The 16728-nt window shown below is 60.6% G+C and overlaps 1 protein-coding gene across 1 annotated transcript in view; it reads left to right on the top strand.

The window, feature by feature from the left end:
• The first annotated feature begins 11537 nt into the window (after positions 1–11537).
• PRDM12 (PR domain containing 12) overlaps positions 11538–16728 on the top strand; it is a 12913-nt gene continuing 7722 nt past the window's right edge. Inside the window, exons 1-3 of the mRNA XM_012639701.1 lie at positions 11538–11760; positions 13418–13608; positions 15069–15224. Coding sequence (XP_012495155.1) covers positions 11538–11760; positions 13418–13608; positions 15069–15224 — 570 coding nt within the window. The remainder of the gene's footprint in view (positions 11761–13417; positions 13609–15068; positions 15225–16728) is intronic.

The raw sequence follows: 16728 nt of genomic DNA, 5'->3' as shown, positions 1-16728 counted from the left end.
GTTTGTTGTTTTTATGGCTTGATTGCACTGACCAAGACCTCCAGGACATTGTTGATAGGAGGCTGTGAGAGTGGCTTTTTTCCCTGGTTGTTTGTAGTCTCAGAGGGAATGCTTTCAATAACGCACCATTAATTTTGTTTGCTGTGTGTTTGTTGTACATACATTTTATCAGATGAGGAAGTTCCCCTTTTGTTTCTAGTCTGCGGAGAATTTTATCATGCATAGGTGTTGAATTTTTCAAATGCTCTTTTCGGCATTGATAGAGCTCATTGTGTGATTTGTCTCCTTTTTCACTTTAATTTGGTGAATTACATTGATCGACTTTTCAAACGTTAAACCAGCCTTGCATTCCTAGAATAAACCCCGTAATAGTCATGAGGTATCATCTATCCTTTTTATATAATAATTGGCTTGATATTTTGTGTTTAGGATCACTGCGTGTACCTTCATGCAAACTATTGGTCTATAATTTATAACGTATTTAACCCGTGAAGATGTGTAACATGTCAACTTGTGCTACTCCTTAACTCATTTCCGTTTGGGTATGCCATTGCTGTGCACATCCCGATGAGGTATGTTCTAGCTCTGTCCCAGTCTTCCAATTCAAGCCTTCGGGCAGCTCCTCTGGCAAAATTGCACCTAAAAGTTCATTTCTCAGTTCACTACTCTGTTCCATGCTCAGTTAGATGCCAAACAAGGGTCCAGCAAGTAGGTCATCTCCCCACGGCTAGGGGTCATTGTGCAGCTAAAACCCACAACTAATACTGCTGGCACCGGCGGTACTGAAGGCATTGTTCTCAGCCCTGGGGGGCTCAGACAAAGCCATTAGGGGCCTGTCCAGGAGAGGGATCTGTTTATATTCAGCAGTGGTTAGTTAGCAATTCGACTTTGAAACAAAAAGTTCCTCTTACACCTCTTTGAATCTTCTGAATCAGTTTTATTAAAGAAGATCCAAGACAACAAGGTGAGCAGTTCAAAAACTGTCACCCTCTGGCCGGGTGCAGTGGCTCGCGCCTGTAATCCCAGCACTCTGGGAGGCCGAGGCGGGCGGATTGTTTGAGCTCAGGAGTTCGAAACCAGCCTGAGCAAGAGCGAGACCCCGTCTCTACTAAAATTAGAAAGAAATTAATCGGACAACTAAAAATATATAGAAAAAATTAGCCGGGCATGGTGGCACATGCCTGTAGTCCCAGCTACTGGGAGGCTGAAGCAGTAGGATCGCTTGAGCCCAGGAGTTTGAGGTTGCTGTGAGCCAGGCTGACACCACGGCACTCACTCTAGCCTGGGCAAAAGAGTGAGATTCTGTCTCAAAAAAAAAAAAAAAAAAAAACTGTCACCCTCGACACCTGCTTATTTGTCTGAAAGGGGATCGTACCCACCCTGTGCAACCGATGCAGAAATAACTTGGCTGTTAAGGCTCATGTGACACCATCATGCAAAATCCACTTGTTTGGAATCTACCGTCAGCAAACAGCCTCATTACTGGCACCAATTATGGCGTATAGCGAGCAAATACCATAAATGTGAACTGATAGATCTGTTGCGATTTAAATGCCATGTTGTGCCTGGGTGTGGTTTCTGCGTGTGTGTTTGGTTTTTGTTGTTTGTTTTTGTTTTGTGTGTCTTTCCGGTTTGTTTGGATGTGGGGGATTTTTGATGGTTTGTTTTGTTTTGTTTTGCTATTTATCCTGCTTGATGTCCTCTGAGCTTCTCGGATCTGTGGTTTGCTGCCTGTCATTAATTTTTTCATTTTTTACGAGGCAGAGTCTTGACATGTTGCCCAGGCTCAGGTGCAGCGGCTATTTACGGGCGCAATCGTAGCTCACGGCAGCCTCAAACTCCTGGGCTCAAGCGATCCTCCTGCCTCAGTCCCCCGAGTAGCTGGGACTGCAGGCGCGTGCCTCTGCGCCTGGCCAATTTTTGAAAGCTCTCAGCCACCATTACTTCAAATATGTCCTCTGCTCCGTCTCTCTTTCATCTCCTTCTGGTATTCCGATTACACCCACACCACGCCTTTTGAAGTTATCCGTAGTTCGTGGATACCCTGTTCTGTTTCTTTCTGTTTTCTCTCTGCCCTTGGGTTTGGGAAGTTTCCATTCCGTATCTTCGAGCTCACCGATTCGTTCCTCGGCAGGGCCCGGTCTACCGGTGAGGTGGACTTCACCCGTTTCACAGTGTTTGATTCCTAGCATTTCCTTGCCACCCTTCCCCAGAGTGGCCATCTCCTGCGTCACCCGCCTTCTCTGATAGAGCCCTCCCCGTGTTAGCCACAGTCATTGTCTGTCCCCTGTCTGTAACTCCAGTGTCTGTGTCACATCTGAGGCTCATTCCGATCATTGTTTCTCTCTTCGGATCGTGTTTTTCTTGCCTTTTGGCCCGTCTTGCCATTTTCTGTTGAAAAGCAGCCCTGCCGTATCAGGCGGTGGGAGCCGGGAGACAGAGGCCTTCAGCGGGTGGCATGTTTAAGTCCCGCGTGAGCCGGGCGGCGTTCAGGGTTCGCTGTGGCTCCATGTTCTCTGGTGTCCTCGTTTCTGTTTCCTCCTCTGGGAGAGTCTCGAGCTCTCTCGGCTGTGGACCTCCACGGTCTGGCTGCAGCCCGTGGGGGTGGCGGTGTGGTGTGGGGGATGAGGAGCCTCTGTCTCAGTCCTAGGCCTGGGTCTTGGGGCTGTGACCTTGCCAAGTGTCCCTCCAGGGCTGTTCCTTATCCCCGGGCCTCCTCTGGCTCAGGGAACGTCCCAGCCTGACTCCCACAGCCTGGCCCCTGTGGACTGCGTGTGTGTGTGTGTGTGTGTGTGTGTGTGTGTGTGTTCTCTCCCTTAGGCGGGCAGGAAGGCTGGAGGGAGAGGAATCCCCTTCCCCCAGCTGGGATGGGCTCTGGGAAAGTCTTTCCCCTGGAGCGGAGGCTGTGGTTATGGAGAAGCTTCTGGGTGTGTTTCCAGAGAATTCTCTACCCCTCTGCTGCCAGCGCCTGCAGGGTCTTTCCCAGCTAGAACCAGGTGGGGTTCCCGGAGGGAAACCCGTGAAAGCGTGGGACACCCCCTAGACTGGAGACCCCAGGACTTTCTCACGCCGACGCAGTCCACACGCAGCCTCCAGCAGTTGTCCGAGCGACCGTGTGACTTTTCCTGCCAGTTAGGGCTCCCGGGGCTTCTGCTCCAGGTCAGCAGATGTCACAGTAACTCTCTGGGTGCTCCTGTCTCTCCCGACCCCGGCGGTGCTTTGTTCTGCACACTCGGTTCCCTGATGAGTCCAAGAGCACTGCAGTGGGCTGGGCCCACCAAGGCCCTCCTGTCCCTCCCCTTCCCCAAACCCAGGGCCTCAGATGTCCATGTCCCCAGGCCTCTACCTCCAGCCCTTGGGGCACAATGGGACTTTCATTGTCTGGGCTGTAAAGAGCCAGTGACAGCAGAGGGCAGCAAGGGTGGGGCACAGGCTTACAGGGCATTTGTGACTATGGCCGCACCTCAGTTTCTCCTCAATAAAATGGGGTGAACATTGGGCCATTTCTCATAGAGTTGCTACAAGTTGTCCCTAGTCTCCTGTGTGTGTCCTGGACCTGGTGCTTGGCACAGGAGCCAAAAGGAGCTCTCGAGGGCAGGAGCCATAGGCACTCCATCCCTGGTGCTGCTGACAGTTTGGGAACTAGGGCGATGACAATGACTGAAGTGCTCCTGGTCCTGGGAGAGGCAATTCACAGTGTAGGTGGGCTGGAGGCTGGAGGCAGAGGCCTTGGAACACTGAGGCCCTGGGTGGGGGGAAGGGGAGGGAAAGAGGCCTGGAGAAGGCCCAGCCCACTGCAGCGCCTCTCCGGCTCTGGATCTCAGGTCTGAGGACATGTCCCACGTGCTCGTGTCTACTCGGGTCAGACCGTTTGTGACGGGGCTTCAGCACCTCTTCCCACATCCCGACTGGGCCCCCAGGTTCTGAGGATCTGGGCTGTCCTGGCTGTTGGCTGTGTAAGCGGGTGCCACACCTTCTGGAAGAGCGGAATCATCTGGCTCGGATGCAGAGGCTTCCTGGTGCCACCCAGAGGAGGCCGGCAAGGCCAGAGGCCTCCCTGACCTTCCCAAGCCTGTTCATATCATCATGGCTGCCTCTGCTCGGCATTCATCGCTGGCTGAGCACTTGCCGTGTGCCAGGCTGCTGGCCCTGGAGACCAAGAAAGATTCAGACAAAGTCCCTTCGCTCAATGCGCTCCCAGTCCTGAGATGCGTCACAGGGACCCCAGAGTTCATCTGTGCGCACCTCATGCCTAGTCCCTGCACAGTAAGTGAAAGCTGCTCCCCTGCCCTCCGGAACAGCCTCTTGGGGGCGGCAGACAGTGCACGGGTTCCCCTGAGTCGCTGCTCCTCCAGCGGGGGCAGCACTAGCCAGGAGGCTGTGCTTGAGACCCCAGCCCTGGAGTCAGGCCACCTGGATTTGAGTCCCAGCTCTGCTCTTAGCCCACTGTGTATGACCCTGAGCATGTCTGTGAAACTCTGCCCTTTCTCCTTCCAGCCTCTGATGTGATGGCAGGACTGTGGCAGCCACCTGGCAACCATGAGCTCAGAGGAGCTCTCAAGCCTCACATCCCTGGGCTGCTGAGCCAAGGCCACAGACATATCTACCTCTGAGCTATTGTGTGGGGAAATAAACCCCTCGACAGGACAGCGCCGTGGAGGTCAGGGCCACTGTTGCTCGGGCCCAGAAATGTTCCTGGCTGAGATGCTGAACTTCTCTGTATACAGCTCAGTTTCCCCTTCTGGGAGTTGGAGATAACTATGGCGGCCACCTCAATGTGCAGGGACGAGGATGGATGGACACAATCCATGCGAGGTACTTAGAAGAGCACCCAGTACTTAGCGAGTGCCCAGAAAACGTAATTATTTTGTTGTTGTTGTTTTTCATTCCAGCCTCTCTTTGTAAGGTGTGGATCCAGCTTCCTGGGCACCCTGGTCAACTTTCTCAGCACATGGTTCTGCTTTCAAAGTCCCTTTGTAGGTGATATTTGGTACTCACTTTTGTACTTTCCTTATTTCCCAAATTTTCAAGCATGCCACATGTTATTTTTAAATGTAATGAAGTTGCTAATAAGTTTCATATATCAAGTACATCCTCTCACCTATGCTATGAGCTTTTCATGCATTATGTCTTTTATCCCTTACAACAGCCCTCCCAGTGCGGGTTCTGTTGTTATCCCCATTTTGCAGATGAACAAACTGAGGCTCAGATAGGGGATATGGATGTCTCGGCGCCTAGCCTATCTGCTGGAACCAGGCTTGGACCCACACCTGCAGGTCTCTGGGGCTCTGGTATTTCTCGATGGCCCCAGAGTACCTGTACACATGGGAGTGGTCTTTGGGGAGGGGATAAAAATAGGCATGACAGCCACAAGCGTCTCTCCGGCATCACTGCAACTCGAGTGTGAGCTCAGCCCTCTCCAGCTTTACGAGACAGGTGTGGTTATTGGTCCCACTTTACAGAAGAGATAAAAGCCACTTGGACAAAAGCCTTCAGAAAGAGCTGTCCAGAGAGGCCTCGGAGCCACCAGGGTGGCCTAGGAGAGGCTGTGCCCCACCAGGGTGCACCCTCCCGGAGGCTGGTCTCAGAAGACATGGACAAGGTCTGCCCTAGTCACAGTGGTGCCCTGGGGCCTTGTATGGGACCTGCCGCACAGTGGGTGCTCAGGAAATATTTGTTGACCAAAGCAACGATTCCCAGTGAGGCAGGGGGTGGTCTGCGCGGCAGCAGGTGGTGTCCAGGAGCAGCAGTTGGGGCACAGCTCCCTGTGCCAACAACCCCTCTCTGCTCTGGCGGCTGCTGTAGGGACGGTGGCCCCGGGGAAGACAGGCAGGGCAGGTGCAAGGCTCTGGGGGGCAAGAGTTCCGGGCAGAGGAGGCCATGGAGGAGGCCGGTGGGCTGTGTGGGGCGGGAAGGGGCTCTGCTGGAGGAAGGCGTGCGAGTGTCCGGGAAGGGCTCCTTCCTGCTGCCCCTAGAACTACAGGAGGGACAGGCAGCTGGTGAGGGTGAGTGGCCCAGGCCAGAGGGGCTAGGGAAAGACCACAGGGAGGGCAGCAACCTCCTCCTACGCACCCCACCTCCCACCTACCCCACCCCACCTCCTTCTCTCTTAATCCCTCCTTGCTGTCTTTCCCAGGGACCCCATTTCCCTCGATGCCCCAGGCTCTATGCCTGAAGCACCCCCATTCCTCCCCATTGGCCATCTAACTGGAAAGTGTCTCCCTGACTGGGGCTATTTTGGAATCCCTGCCCTCTCTGCCTCCGCTTCCTTCCTCTCTTGGTGTCTCCTATCTCCACGTCTCTGACTGTCGCTTTCATCTGTATCCCTCCAGGGCCTCTCTTTGCCTCAGTCTCCCTCCATCTGCGCCCTCTGCCTCCCGAAGCCTGTGTCTGTCTCCCAGATCAGGGCGTCTCTCCTGGTGTCCCCAGCCTCTGGTCTGTTCCCTCGTCTGGCAGCCTTGGTCCACCCGGGCTGTGCCGCTGGCACGGCTAGACTGGGGGCTGGGGTGTGGGTGATGGGCGGGCAGGTTGCGGAGGCTCAGGGGAGGGGCCACCCCACCGGGGCGCCCAGTGAGACTCGCGTGCCAGTCACCTGCCGGCCTGGGCGCCGGCTCTGCACCGACTGGCTGGACGTGGGCGCCCCGGGGCGCGCCTTTGTCTCTCCTGAGCCTTGGAAGCTAATTAGATCGGGCAGAGGTGGGGGCGAGAGAGGGGGCCGCTGTCCCTATTCACCGCGCCGCAGCCGCCACTGCGCTGGGCAGCCCCGCGCAGGCCCGGCCCCACTCACGTCTATTGAACCCATTTCTGCGCGTTGCCCTCCATCCCGCCTGGGCAGCCCGTGGCGCCTTTGTACGTGCCGCCGGGGCCGCCCTGGAGCCCTGAACCGTCACATGGGCCCCACGCGAGGAAGAAACTTCCTGGGCCACGGCGGGAATGGGGACAAGAAAGATTGAGACTCAGAGAGCAGGAGAGACGTGGGAGTAGTACGCGGAGAGGGTGTGAGAAAGGCAGAGCGCGGGGAAGGAGCGAGCGCGGCTGGGGCGAGCGCGACGGCGGCGGGCGGGCGAGGGCAGCGCAGGGAGCGGACGGGAACCGGCGCGGCGGGCAGGGCGGAGGCTCGGGAGGGCTGTTCCCGGGGCCGCGGGAGGGGCCGGGACGCGCGGGCAGCGCCAGGCGGCTCGGGGCCCCGCTCCCACCGCGGGGTTGGGCGCAGGGGGCCGGCGACTGGGCTGGGGTCCCGGGCTCCGCGCGGCCACATTCTTCGCCTTTTCTTCCTCGGGCTCATCCGGGCCGATCGATACCTGCGCGGGACCTGCCCCCGCCGCTAATATCTTTTTAATGAGTTCGCCAGGCTTAAAGCGAGCGCGATCTGCCCTCCAGGGTGGATTTTCCCCCGGCAGATGTTTCGGGAGGAGGGGGCGCGCGGAGCCCCCGGGAGGAGGGACAAATCTCTCCCTCCGAGGGCCGAGAGCAGGAGACTTTCTTCTAAAGTTCAAAAGAAAGACGGGCTTTCACTCGGCCCCCAAAAATGTATTTTTCGGCGGACAATGGGCTTCTTTCTGCGCCTCCGAGGGCCGGCGGGCGGGCGGGGCGGGGACCGCGCGCTGTGGCCCCGCCTGACCGACTCACGCCCCCTGCGTCCGGCCCGGGGCGGCCGAGCGAGGGCGCCGACGCCGCGAGCCCGGCCTCCCCTCCGAGCGCTCCACTGAGGCGCGCGGTCCGGACCTGGCCGTCGGCGAGCTGAGCCCCGCGCACGGACCAGAACGAAAGCGCCCCGCGGGCCGGGCCGCCGGGCCAGGGGAGCCCCGGGTCTCGCGGTTGGCGCCTCCAGGCCGAAGGGGCGCACGCCGGTGCCTCGAGAGGAGGCAGGACAGACCCCTGGGCTTGGGACGTGGCCCCCGGCCCCTCGGTGCTCCACTCTGAGCGAGACAAGTAGAAATTAGCCGGCCGGGGCGGTGGCGGGGCCCTTCGCCCTCCCCGGCCCAGCCACCCCTCCAGGTCGCCCCCTGCCCTTCTCCTCCACCCCGCCTTCAGTGTCCCGCAGGTCGTGGGTCCGTCGCCTGTCACTGCCTCCCTCTCTCCACTCCCGTGGACGCAGAGGGAAGGAGGAGCCCGGGCGGCGAGGATGACCTCCGAAGAGCCGCGGCCGATTGATTCGTTCCGCTCGGAGCCGGGGCCGCGTGAAGGGGGCCCGGGCGGCGGCGGCGGCGGCGGCGGCGGGGATAAAGATGTTCTCCCTGAAAGGGGGAGGGGGCGCGGAGCGGGAAGCGGGGCCATTCACTCCTGGCCCGGCCCCTCGGGAAGCCGCGCCGAAGAAAGGGGGCCGGGGCCTATTCAAGCCCTACGAGCCGCCCACAATGGACCGATATACTGGGGGCCTCTCTATTAACGCCCATGAATATTAAAGAGATTGCCGAGCGGCGGCCAGCGGGCGCGAGGGGGGGCGGCGCCTGCGAGCTCCGGCCGGCCCGGGCCGGGCCGAGGGGAGGGGGTTCCGCGCGGGCACACTCCGCTCCCGGGCCCCGCGGAAAATGACACGGTTCATCCGCCAGGAAACCGCGGAATGTTTCCTCTCGCAATCTCCACGCGGGGAGATGCAAGCGCAGGGGTGTTGCTCCCCAGTGGGCATTGAGGCTGTGCGCTACCTATAGGGCCCCCTTTTCCTGGGGTGGGCGTCCAAGTGGGTGTGTGGCTAGGCCAGAAGCACAAAGTGCGAGCGCCAGGTGGAGACGCCTGGGGGACGCGGGCTCACCAGCTGCGAGGCTGTTTAGGCTCCACCTTCTGCATTGCTTCTCGGGTTTGCCGGTCCAGAGGAAAAGAATGGGGCTCCCCGGCTGCGGTTTGAGCCCTTGGTCCTTGCACGGTCTGACCCCAAACTGAGGTCCAGGACTCAAATGCCGAGCGCCAGGACGGAGGCATTCACAGACCTGAGGGCTTCTCTCAGTGGGGTGCAGCCCAGGAATGGGCAAAATCCCCGGGGTTTGCGGGGCCGGGTGGGTGGGGGTGGGGGGTGGGTGACCTGACCCAAAGAGAGACAAAGCCCAACCCAAACCATTGTACAGACGGGGACATTGAGGCCCAGAGAGAAGCCAGGCATCCCAAGGACGAACAGCAGTCCTCACCCCCCTTTGGTGTCCTGGAGGAGCTGAGTTAGCTTTGGGGGCTCAGAAGCTGAACTTGAGGCTCCTGGCAGCGCTCCCCAACGTAGTCTGCTCCAGCCGGCCACATTCTCCTCCCCTCTGGTCTTCACAGAAGCCAAGGCCTAATTAAGCACAAGTGAGACTCCCCTGTCCTGAGCGGTGACCCCTCCTATCGGAACCGTCACCCAGGGGCCGAAATGACCCCCGGCAGCCTGGAGAAGGGAGTGGAGGTTGCGAGACCCTAACCCACAGGCTGCACTCCCCTTCCCCAGCGCTGCCCTCTGCTGGCACGGTACCCAGCGGTTCTGCCTTTCGCTGGGTGCATCCTTCCCTGGCTCCTGCCTTCGGGCGACTGGAGCTCGGGTCTGAAGGCCAGCTATGCCTGCCTTCCTCCCTCTGCATCTGAAAGTAGACCGAGGGATGCTGGAGACCACTGCAGGGGCTTGGGGCTCGTGGCTGCCAGGTGTGAGGGCTGCTTAGCAAAGGACTGGCAGGGCAGTGGAGGGGGCTCTTTGCCGAGGGGCCTTTGGACAGGAGTCTGTCCTCCCACTCAAGTCCTGCCGCTGTGGAAAAAGACTGGGGCGTTCCCACCGTCCAGCGGAGACCTCACACGTGAGCCCAACCCAGGCCCGGAGGGGCCAGGACACCTCCACTAGCCATGTGAAATTGCAGAAGTGGGAGCTGGAAGTTCAGCAGGTGGAGGAGGTGTCCCATGCCCCCTCACCGGGTGTGTTGGGGCTGGAGTAGGAGGCTTGTGACTAACCCCGGGAGGCGGCAAAGCCTGCAGGAAGCAGTCGGTGGCCTTCCAGCCAGGCTCAGCAGCTCCGGGTTTCCGGAAAGGGACCGCGCTGGCCTGCAAGGTGTCTCAGAACCACCGCGCAGAAAGTCTACCGGTAGGGTGAGGTGCGGGAGGAGGGGAGAGGAAAGAAGGGAGAAAAGGGAGGTCAGAAGAGAAAAAAAGAGAGCTGGGAGGCAAGAAGGAAGGAGCGCCCGAGAGCAGCGCGCTTTCCTAGGTTGCAGCTCGGCAGAAGAGCCGGAGGCCCAAGCCACAAAGCGGAGCCTGCGCGGGGCCTGTCGGGGGACTGTCTGCAGTTTCAGAGAGAGTTCGCTCGCGGGCACGCCCGCTCCCATCCGGGCGGGGTCCGGGGATCCCTTTCGACCCCCTTGCATCCCACAGGAAAGCGTTTGCCGAGGGACTGGCTGCCAGTGCGTATTCCAGTCCGCTGTTCTGACTTCGGACCTAGTCCCGGCAGAGCCGGGAAGCTGGCCGCCCATGAAGCTGTCCCACGCGCGGCCCAGCCCCGACGGCTGCCGCGGCCCGGCCTCGGCAGCCCTCTCCGTAGCAGGACGAGTTTCGCAGCCGGCTGCGCACAACTAGCAGGTTGGCGAGGCCCGTTTGCAGCGAAGCGCCGGCTTCTGCAGCGCCGTCTACGCAGGGGATACGCAGGGGATCCGCAGGGCGGGAGCTGGGGCCGCGGGCTTCGGGGCGACTAGTGCAGCCTGAGGAGTGCAGGGCAGGGAGGGCAGGGAGCGCCGGCCTCGTCTGGGAGGCCCGCGGAGCGAAGGTGAACGCCGGGCCGGGCCAGGGTGGCCAGCGTGGATCAGGCCTGGGACGGGAGGTGAGCGCAAGGCCCAAGGGGCCGAAGCCAGGCGTCCCCTCTTGCCCAGTCGGGTCCTTGGAGTCCCGGCGTGCCTCGCCGCGCCCCCTCCCCTGCTCGGTCCCCTCCTCTCATCACAGCCGGTTGAGCCTCCCTCCCTGCCCGGCGCTTCCCACGGGGAGAGAAGCAGGGAGAGGAGGGGGAAGGAAGGGCCGGGAGGGGAGGGAGGAGCGGAGGGGGACTGTTCCGAGCTGTCCGCGCGCCCCCGCCCCTCGCTATCGCGGCGAAGGCTCCTCGAGCGGGCCGGGTACAACAAGTCTGTCCTCCGACGTCAGGGGGTCATTAATAACCAATTAGGAGGGTCACTGCGGCTCCTATAAAGGCGCTGAGATTTTGCCAAGGGGAAGACGGTCCCGACCGGGTTTGCGAGAGGCGAGCGTGCGTCTGAGAGGCCCTCGCCACCGTTTCTCCGCAGCCACCCGCCTCCCACCCACCCCGCACCCCTGCACCCGCCTCCGCCTCCACCCGCGTCTCTCCACCCTCCGCGCCGCCTCTGCCATTTCTGCAGGTTTCTCCATCTCTTCCTCTCTGCCTCGCTCCCCCTCGCTCACCTTCCTCCCAGCCACCCCCCCCTCCCGCTCCCTCCTGCGCTGCCTCCTCTCCGTCCTCCCCCTTGCTCCTCTGCCTTTTTCTCCTCCATCGCAGTCGTCTCTTCTCGTTCCTCTGCTCCCCTCTCGCCCGCCCACCCCCCAGTCGCCCAGCCGTCCATCCTCCAGCGCCGGCGAGCCCCGGGCCGCCCATGATGGGCTCCGTGCTCCCGGCTGAGGCCCTGGTGCTCAAGACCGGGCTGAAGGCTCCGGGGCTGGCGTTGGCCGAGGTCATCACCTCCGACATCCTGCACAGCTTCCTGTACGGCCGCTGGCGCAACGTGTTGGGCGAGCAGCTCTTCGAGGACAAGAGCCACCACGCCAGCCCCAAGACGGCCTTCACTGCTGAGGTGCTAGCGCAGTCCTTCTCCGGCGGTGAGTCGCGCCGTCGGTCCCGGCCCGTCCCCCGCTCCCGGCGACCCCCAATTCCCAGCCCAAAGACGAAGGGGAGGCGGCGGGGATCACCCGGCCTCGCTGCTGCTCCTTCCAACCCCGGCGCTCCCGAAGCTCCGCGCGCCTCAGTTTCCCGGAGCACCCAAGCCGGCGTGGGGCGCGGGGCAGCTTCGCACCCCACAGGGCTGGAGGACCGGATCGGGCGACCGGGCCGTCGGGCCCCCTCGCCCCCGCCATCCCCTGCCTTCTTCTCCCCCCTTGCATCAGGCGGGTTCCCGGCGTTTAAAGCCTTACTAGGCGTGTAATAGCAGTTGACTCAAAAAGAAGGGGTTTTAAATTCATTTGGTTAACTTGGGCTTGACCCGCGAAAGTTCCCACTTAAACCAAGAACTTTAAAAGGCTGCGGGGGTTGGGGAGGAGGCGGGAGGCGGGCGGGAGAAAAAGCCGCGGAGAGAGCGAGGGACAGAAAGAGAGAGCGAGAAAAGTTTCTTTCTTTAAGATGTCTCAAGTTCTTATTCCTCATTCATCAACCCGCAAACAATATCTTTCCCCGGCGCTGGCATCTCTGTGCGTCGCGCTCTCTTCCCCTTCACGGTTTCTGTTCCTCTCTTAATTTACCGTGAAGACTAATTCCACTCCATTCACGCTATGTCAACCATCTAATCCCCCCTTTTTGTAAGGGGAATTCCTCGGCCCCTTTTAAACAAGTCCCCTCCGCATTGAGCTACAATTTACTGCTACAGCATTCTTCCAGGGCTAATGAATTTAGAATTAGCAATTTCTTTCGAATGGAGCCGAATGAATGCGATCACTTTAACAGCGTGACAAATTGCCGGCCGCGCCGCAATGGACACCGTTTAACCCCCCCTTTCAGCCGGCCCGCTCGCCGGGTATTTTCCCAGGTAGCTTAGAGGGGAACCTTGTAAGACACGGAGGCCGCCCCTGTGCGCCTCGCCGCTCCCACCGCGGCCGCGGAGGCCCGGCAGGGGGACCCTCGGGAGGCTGGGGGCCGCCGGGCCCTTCGGCGCCCAGAGAGGCGATTTCAGGGCTCGCGTGATCCCGGGCGCCACCCTCCCTGGCACCCCAGGGCCTGGGGAGCAGAAAGGGACCCGGGCCCGCCGCCGGGGGTCACAGCGCCAGCAGAGTCCGGCCCGCCTCCGCTGCCTGGCACTGGCGGCGCCCCGGCTCCTGCGCAAGCCCTGCGCCGGACGCACAGTGGGCGCCGAGGGACCGGCCCAAGCGCCTAGAACAGCACTGTGCGAAAGAGTCCCGGATTGAACGCGGCCTTAGTTTCCCCATCTGTAAAACCAAGCGCTGCAGATGGCTCGCTAGTTCTTAAACTTTTCCAGTGTGGAGGGCGAAAGAGAATTAGTGTAAAACCTGCTCCTAAAACTGAGCCCCAGCGCACCACTCGCTTTCCAGGGCGCGGAGGGTTGCGACTACACACAGAGGAGACTCTGATCTCTGGGCCTCCGCACTTGCCGCCGCACCCCCACCCCCACCCGGATGACTTATCGGGAGATGGGGCCAGCTTGGGTTCGCCTGGCTGGGCAGGACCCGGGCCAGGGTCCCTGGCGGGGGAGAGCCGGGCCTCCCCTGCCTCCGGCTCTGACCGGTTCCTCTGTCCCCACGGGCGCAGAGGTGCAGAAGCTATCCAGCCTGGTGCTGCCGGCGGAGGTGATCATCGCGCAGAGTTCCATCCCCGGCGAGGGCCTCGGCATCTTCTCCAAGACATGGATCAAGGCGGGCACTGAGATGGGCCCCTTCACCGGCCGTGTCATCGCCCCGGAGCACGTGGACATCTGCAAGAACAACAATCTCATGTGGGAGGTACGCGCGGGCTGGGGGCGAGGGGCCCGGGCGGCGAGGGGCGCGGGCCGCAGGCGGCGGGCGGGACCGGGGCATCCGGCCGCTGCCGCTTCTGTCCTCTCTGGGAGCTGCTGACGCTCTGGCCCAGATGCGAGACTCTAAGCCGCCGCATCCCTGGAGCTCACCCTGCCTGGACGCTCTTCCCCAAACTGGGCTGCGAGAGCTGTTGGGAAGAATCTGACCCTCCTTCCTCCAAACAACCTTAGACAGCTGGGCTGCTGTTGGCTTCACTTCGCAGATGAGGACGCTGAGACCCAGAGCAGCCACGTCGCTTGCCCAGGGTCCCTATGGGAGCTAGAGAGCCATCCCTGGGAGCGGACTCCCAGCCACCTGCATCCTTCCCCTGGCCCTGGAAGCAGCAAGGGGAACCCCCGAGGCCAGCGCTGGCCTGCGGTGAGGTGTGGCTGGAGTGGAGAATGGTGAAGACCAGTGCTTCTCCAGCAACAGCTCCCACCCCAGGCAGAGCAGCATTCAAAGCCGTCATCGCTGAGCCGGCATTGAGTCAGCTGCCAGCTGATCTCTGCGGCCTAGGAGTTATGTTCCCATTTCACAGAAGGAAACTGAAGCTCAGAGGCTTCCATCCCAGGCCTTCTGACCCCAATCCCCAACCCCAGTGCCAAGTGCCTGGGAGGGCTGCCCTCAGGACAAAGCCACTCCTGCAGAGCGTCCTCCTCCTGGGCTCTCACCTTGAGGCCAGACTGGTGCACCCCCTTCCTTCCTAATCTCTTTCCTGCCCCTGCTTCCCCTCACCTGGCAGAACCTGGAGGGGCCCAATTCGAGAAACTCCCCCACAGCTGGTCACAGGAGCAGGAGGCAGGGAACCAGGCGTGGCCCAGAAGCCTCTCCTCACCTCACCGGCTGGCTCCCTCCTCTGGAGGCCTGGGCCAGGGGTTACCTTCTCTAGTCGTTGCTTGATCAGGAAGTTGGTCAGGAAGTTTGACGTCTAAGTGCCCGTGACAGCTCCCACAAAGGGGCTTGGGCCAGGTTGGGGTGCCACAGTGAGCCAGCCTTCCCTCTCCAGGCTCCTGTTTCCCTCTGAGGTCCCTGCTGGTGCTCCAGCCTGCCCTGGGGAGCATCATTGCCTCCTCCAGGAGTAGCTGGAGGCCACTTTGTCTGGTCAGGGATCCTAGGAGATACTTCTTGGAGGTGGGGAGCACATGGCAGCAGGAGCACATCCTGGTCAGCCCAGGGGGCCCTGGAGACTGACTCCCTATTGGCCACTTCTAGCTGGCTAGCCTCAGGCAAATCGCTGTGCCTCTCTGAGCCTTCCTCTCCTTAGCTGGAAAACAAACGGCTGGTAATAGCTTTATCCACTTGCTGGGGCTGTCGTGGGGAAGGAGACAGAGTATGTGGAGGTGGCCAGCAGACCACGTATGTGGCACAGCCCTGCCTCACCTGGTGCTTGCTCCATCTGTGTGCAGGTGTTCAATGAGGACGGCACAGTGCGCTACTTCATCGACGCCAGCCAGGAGGACCACCGAAGCTGGATGACCTACATCAAGTGCGCCCGCAACGAGCAGGAGCAGAACCTGGAGGTGGTCCAGATTGGCACCAGCATCTTCTACAAGGCCATCGAGGTGTGTGTGTGCGCTACTGTGCAGGAACCAGCAGGGGCACCCAGGGGCGGGGTTGTGCAGGGCAGCTGTGCCCAGGGACCACAGTGGACAGAGGGGAATTGACACGGGCCGTGGCTGAGGCCCACGCAGCACGGTCTTTGGGAGCAGGCACTCCACGGGAGGCTCTCTGCGGCAGTCAGAAAGAACAGAACTTTCAACTGTATGCGTCTTACTGGTGAGGTCCCTGGATATCGACTGAGGTGTCCTGCGGTCATAGAGATACAAAAAGCAAGACGTGGAAGGTGGCACAGGGAGTGTGCTGGGCGGGAGGGAGGATGTGTGTCTGCCGCGGCTTGGCCACCCCTCATTCTGCATGTATGGGCTCCAGTGACTTGGGGTCGTGACTCCAGTCTCAACGGTAGCTCCCTGTGTGCCAGGCTCTCCCGGACACTGGATATGAATTATCATATTGAATCGTCATGATTAGGAGGATTCTGTGATTATTCACAGTTGACAGACCAGAAAACGGGGTCTCCCTTGGTGGCAGGCAGGCTCAGGACCTCGGGTGTGTTGATATGTCATGGGGGTGTGGCGTGGGGCTTTGGAAGGGGCTGAGAGCTGAGACAGGGAAGGTGCCCAGGGAGGGGCAGCCCAGGTGCTCTGGTGGGGAAGTGCTTGGCAGAGACAGAAAAGCTGCAGGCGTCTGGGCAGGACCAACCGTGCCAAGCAAGCTGAGTGGAGGTTGCCAAGGCCATGCTGTCGGGACCCTCCCTGGACAGTGTCCCATGCAGGAAATCTGGCCCAGGAGTGGGGGAAGTTGCCCTGGACCCCCGCAGTCAGGTTGGTGACAGGTGGGGATAGGAAGAGAAGTGGTTCCTACCAAACTTCTTTGCTCCCGTGTGGGGAGAAGCACAGGCCCCTAGGGGTGGGGCTGAGGCTTGGTTGAGTTTTTTGAGGGAGTCTGGAGCGGTTCCTCCACTAGGGTTCCAGCAAGGTAAGACAGCGGTGGGGCAGGAAGCAGGACTGAAGGCAGCCCAGGCCCAGAACAGAGGTGGCTCCTGTGACCACGTTGCTGGACCACCCCATCCTAGAATCAGCTTCCGGTGCAGCTGAACCCCACTGCTAACAGAGAGCACCCTCCCGACCCCTCACCCCCCTCACCCTTGCACACACGCCCTTACATTCGTACCCTCCTTCCCAGCCATCCTGAGACAGACGACTCCCACTCGTCCTGTCCCTCGCACGCACGCACCAGGGCACAGGAGGCAGGCCAGGAATGCCCACATCGATTTGGCAGGAGGGCTCCTGGCTGGGGCTGACGAGGGGGCCTGAGTTCCATCTTGCTGTGCAGGTCACGCTGGCTGAAAGGCAGAGTCAGGAAACATTGATAGATGTTTACACAGAAATTTGGAGTCAGAGGGCAAGGTGGCAGAGGAGTATCTCCAGGGAGGGATCTGAGATTATATGATTAGAAAGAAAGGGTCATGTACATTGGATGCAAGCTGATAAAAGAGGACCAGGAGAC

The sequence above is a fragment of the Propithecus coquereli genome, unplaced genomic scaffold (genome assembly GCF_000956105.1).
Source record: "Propithecus coquereli isolate 6110/MARCELLA unplaced genomic scaffold, Pcoq_1.0 Scaffold142, whole genome shotgun sequence".
Taxonomy (NCBI): Eukaryota; Metazoa; Chordata; class Mammalia; order Primates; family Indriidae; genus Propithecus; species Propithecus coquereli.
The sequence above is the reverse complement of the archived record's forward strand: the minus strand, read 5'-3'. Positions and strand labels throughout refer to the sequence as shown.